Consider the following 5,188-nt stretch of genomic DNA (forward strand, 5'->3'; position numbering starts at 1 on the left):
TAAAACACACAGACACAGTCAAATTATTGGACTTCACTAAAACGTATGAAATAAAATTAATATGAATCATTATTGTTACTGTTATATGAATCAAATAGACAGTACAGAGCTCTGATCTGTATCTAAAGCACTGACCTATACCCTGTATCTACAGCACTGCCCTGTATCCTGGCCTTTGTAACTTGTCATTATTGTCGGATGGAATTAATTAAATCTTTATTAGTGTCCCCCCAAAAGACAATTAGTGTCAAATTATTGGACTTCACTAAAGCTTATGAAATACAGTTAATATTAATAATCTAATTATTGTTACTGTTATATTAATCAAATAGACTGTACAGACCTCTGACCTGTATCTACAGCCCAGACCTTTGTCCTGTATCTGCCCTGTCTTCTGTAACCTATTATTGTGGAGCTAATGTAATGGTAATATAGTGAGTGGAGGTCAAATGAATGGTTCAAAAACTGCAATTGTGGTTCCAAACAGGAACTATTGGGAAGAGAAGTGTGGACCAGGAGGACTCCTTTAATTGAACCAGTTTCATTGAGGATTCATTTGGTATTTTTGCTAATCGAATGGTTTCTTCTTGGGAATAATTTCATTGTCTTCACAGAAAACTGTAACCGACATGCTTTATTGCAGGTCACTCAGAAATGATAAAACCAAACAATATCATACAGTATAATGTCATTCTGACTCTTATTATAATTATTATTATTATTATTATTAATACAGACTTCACTTTGGCAGAATCTGGCTTCAGCTTCTGTTGCCATTTAAAACAAGTCTACTATCTCAGCTATTTACACACATCACAATGAAAGCTTCCTGCTGGCGGCCATTTGCTTTACAGTTTGTAACAGACAAAAAAAATTACAAAAAGAATTTCATATGTTGACTGAAATATCTAAAATTCGGACCAAAGCAGTCAGTTTGCGGGCAACATGTGTTTTATCTCTACAAATAAACCATAAATAGCTAAATTCCTCTACATTAAATATCCAAACACTTATTTCTGTGAGTAAACAAATACATCCAGAAGGTCACTAAAGCTGGAGAGAAGACAGCAGCCATTTTATCTCATATGGCGAAAGCGTCTAGTTCCATCAGCTGCAGGCGGATGAATACGGTCACTGTTGGGTCAAAGCTGCTGTTGTTTCTCTTTCTGTACATTTAACACAGAGGTCAGAGCGCTAATGATAGTCCGTAAAAGACACATTCAACATGCAGTTCGCAGCAGATCTTTGTGGCCTGAAGAGTTTGAATTCACTTTAGTGTCCAGAGCTTCTTTAGTTTGGACTCCAGCAGAGGACAGAGGCGTTTTCAGGCGTCTACAAATCGACTTTATCCAGAACAAACATCATCTCTGCTCAATTTAAACAGTTTAAGGGAAAAACACATTGATAATAGACCAGTTTTATGTGCCTACCACCTCCTGCCCCCTTACAGCAAAGAAGAAGCACTAACTGATATGTTGCTGTATACACCTGGTGTATCGGGGGAGAGAGGCGGAAATAAATGAAACATGGTGAATTTCAGACTGCCGTCTCCTGGTCCTCTCTCTGGATCATCTGGTAATGTTGGCAGTTGTCCAGATGTTCTGCCAGTTCGGGGTCATTGGCTTTCTCAGCGCGCTGTTTGGGAGTCTCACCCTGAAACAGAAACAGCATTTATATTTCCCTACATGATGTATCTGATACCAAACCTGGCAGAGCTGCTAAATGCTAAACACTATTAAACTGATCAGTTCCCCATGAAATCAAATCAATAAGTGAATGCTTTTATCTCCTTTGTCTTTATACGTCTCCTGTCCTCCAGTTTCTGTCCAACAGGGACAGGAAGTCCTGTTTCAGGTATTTTCAGGTGTTCTTAATGGTATTTTAGAGTTTCCTGATAATCAATAAAAGCATTTGATCACTCATGCTGCACTCGGGGGCGTTTACTAATGCTACGTCCAATCAAACACTTTCTCTGTAATAGATCGGCCCTCAGAAACACTCCGCTCGTCATTAGAGAGAAAGCGTTTAATTCGATACCATTAAGAATACCTAAAACAGGACTTCCTGTCCCTGTTGGACAGAAACGGAAGGACAGAGGAGATAAACATTGATTCTGACTTCATGGAGACTTTAAACATCTACAGAAGAGAAACTGACTGCTTGTTCAATGAAGATCACAGGTCACTATCGATAGATGGATGGATGGATAGTGTGAGAAATGAAAGTCTCTCGGCTCCACACCAACATTTTACACACTAACAAATGAGCTCTTTTTATTTGCTGGCGAGAAGAAGAAGAAGAAGAAGAAGAAGAAGAAGAAAAACTCAGATTATGGGCTGTTTCCTGTTACCACTGGCTGCACCATGGCAACGGTGAGCTGCGGCCTTTGTGTGTGTCGGAGCGAGGCCGGGGATCCCGCGGCGCTCCGTTTCTCAATGACACACAACATTAATCACTTTATAGAAGTGGGTCAAATACTGCTGGAGATCCATTTAAAGTGCGGGGGGACAGTTCGGGGCTGGTGGCCGTCACTGCGCCTGAGAACGCTCACAAAGACGCCTCGTACAGCAGGAAGTGTTTGACTCCTCTAAAACATCATGTTTACAGCAGAGTGAGGGATCTGTTTGGTCTTTACTGGATTTATTAGCATTAAATTACAGAGAAAACGTAGTAAGAAATTACAGACACATTAAACTAATAAAATAGTTCTATTAAATTTAACGATAAAGTATTTTTTAAGCTATGCTAGCAGTATGAATCTGTGGGTGTGAAACTGAACAACTATTGGATGAATTGGTGAAAACTTTTTTCAGTACAGAGAGGATTTAAGGGCATTTATATACGACGGCGTATTAGGGCCAATTTTAAGTAAAAAAAATAAACATTATGGAGTCGAGGGGGTGTAATATTATAAAAACTCAAAACTCAAAAATGTACAAGACTATAAATATAATAATATTCTTGGTAACCAGCTAGTATTTTGCTAACTACTAACTACTAACTACTCAGCTAACGATGAAGGTGGATTGGCTAGTTAATTAGCTGGTGCTGGTAACTTCAGATGTGACTATGTATATTTGTATAATATAACCATCTTCACAATGTGGTTGTCTTTTCAACATAGATTAGCTTAGCATATAACATATGTTGACTCAACTGTTGGAGCACAAAGCAAAAAGGGGCGGGACTTAGAAAGGGTCAGTTGAATCTGTTTAATCAGTGTCTATAAAAAGGCTCCCCCTTTTTCATATGGCAGTAGATTATGTTTGATGCTCTTATTTTGTATTTAATGACCGTATCTAGAATTACCATGGCTGCTATCAGGCTTCAACAAGCTATCATCAGCTGAATTTAATAAGGACTCACATCAGGATGATTATGAATTAGATTTGCTGTTGAGAACTGATGAACAAAGACGGTTAAACCACAGAGAGAAAGTGTGTTAGGTTTTCTGTTCTCCCTACAGGTGGAGTGAGTTACAGGTGAGTGTAGGTTTACCTGCAGGTCAGTCTTCATGAGCGACGCCCCGGCCTCCACCAGGTAGCGACAGATACTCCTCTGACCAGAGGAGGCAGCTTTGTGGAGCGCCGTCTCGCCTCTGAAACGCACAACATGAATATTACTAAAACCCATAAGTACAGGTTACAGTTTGATTAAGTTTTAAATAAATCTGATTAAAAACAGGACTCACGTCTCTCTCTCTGTGATGTCCAGGTGAGGTGTGGGAACTAAATGTAACAGAAACACTTTCATTAATAAACGGAGACATTGACTTTGTGTTAAGATATGAACAATATGTAAATTACTAGATACTGACATTGAGAAACCTATAATACTATATATCAATGATATTTGTGAGGCATCGAAAATATAACATTTTTGTTTGCAGATGATGCAACTTTGTTCCAACAAAAAAAGAAATTATAAATAAATCTATTCATTTAAAGGTTCCATATAACATTATTTTTATGTATTAATAACTTTTATTGCCAATGAGTGAACGGGGTAACTTCATGCCCCTGTCTCACATCGCTCTTGGCTAACCATCAATTTGTTACTTCAAGTGGATTACTGCAACTCTTTTATCAGTTGCCCTAAATAAAGCCATTAAAGACGCTCCAATTGATTCAAAAAACGCATTGCAGCACGATACTAACAGGAACTAGAAAGAGATCATCACTCTCTCCGTTCTACTCTCTGCACTGGCCCCTTAAAATTTAGAAAGAATTTAAAAAATTCTTGCCCCTCACCTATAAAAAGCTCTCAATGTTCACGCCCCTCTTATCTTGAAGACCATAGTACCATTATTACCCCTCTAAAACACTACTTCTCTGAATGCCGGCTACTTGTGTCCTATAGCTCTCTTAAAAAGTAAACAGGAGCCAGACCTTTCATTACCAAGCCCTCCTCCTTGGGAACCAGCTTCCAGTTTGTGTTCTGTAGGCAGGCACCCTCCCACATAAAGTAGCTTAAGACTCCTTTTTATAAAATCTTATATTAGAACTGACAGGATCCTGAACCATCCCTACTTATCTGCTATAGCCATAGACTTATCGGGATGCCCAATGGTGCACGAGCTCCTCTCTCCTCTCTTCTCCTGTCTGCACTCGATCATCTCCCATAATGCATGTTACTAACTTCACTTCTTTCCCCGGATTCTTGCTTTATCTCCACAGTTCTCATTGGATCCTGGTGACCTCCGCCATTTCCGCTAGACTGCCATCAAACTCAACTGATATTATTTTGATTATATTAATTCATTAGTGTTGTTGATATTGTTGTTCCTCGGTGCTGTGTCCGCCGCGTCCCCTTTCGTGCGCTTCGCTCACCGTCTTTTTCCATTGATCGTTCATCATCATTACTATTAATGTAGGTGCTCTTGGTTGGATGTACATACTGTCGTCTCTCTCTCCTCTCCTGTCTCCCTTAAAGGCAGTTTTCCTTGCCCCTCTCAACGCTTGCCATGTGGGTACGTTCGCTCTAAATTTATAAGAGTTCAGTCTAGACCTGCTCTATTGAAAAAGTTCCTGAGAAAACTTCGTTATGAATGTGCGCTTTACAAATAAAATGAATGAATTAATTGAATTAACTAACACCCGCTAAGGTAAGTGCTCCGCCATTTGTAGACATAGCACTTCCATTATAAACTAACGTTAGCTAGTGCTCACACGTATAGCAGCGAAATTAT

At 39.2% G+C, this 5,188-nt stretch overlaps 1 protein-coding gene across 1 annotated transcript in view; it reads right to left on the minus strand.

Annotated features, from left to right (window-relative positions):
• Positions 1–619: 619 nt before the first annotated feature.
• Positions 620–5,188, minus strand: part of LOC118330994 (diacylglycerol kinase zeta-like) — a 10,534-nt gene continuing 5,965 nt past the window's right edge. Inside the window, exons 7-9 of the mRNA XM_035665750.1 lie at positions 3,692–3,728; positions 3,499–3,598; positions 620–1,653 (exon numbers count right to left, since the gene is read on the minus strand). Coding sequence (XP_035521643.1) covers positions 1,537–1,653; positions 3,499–3,598; positions 3,692–3,728 — 254 coding nt within the window. The 3' untranslated portion in view covers positions 620–1,536. The remainder of the gene's footprint in view (positions 1,654–3,498; positions 3,599–3,691; positions 3,729–5,188) is intronic.

This window comes from Morone saxatilis, unplaced genomic scaffold (genome assembly GCF_004916995.1).
Source record: "Morone saxatilis isolate NCDOM2014 unplaced genomic scaffold, NCSU_SB_2.0 Contig2, whole genome shotgun sequence".
Taxonomy (NCBI): Eukaryota; Metazoa; Chordata; class Actinopteri; family Moronidae; genus Morone; species Morone saxatilis.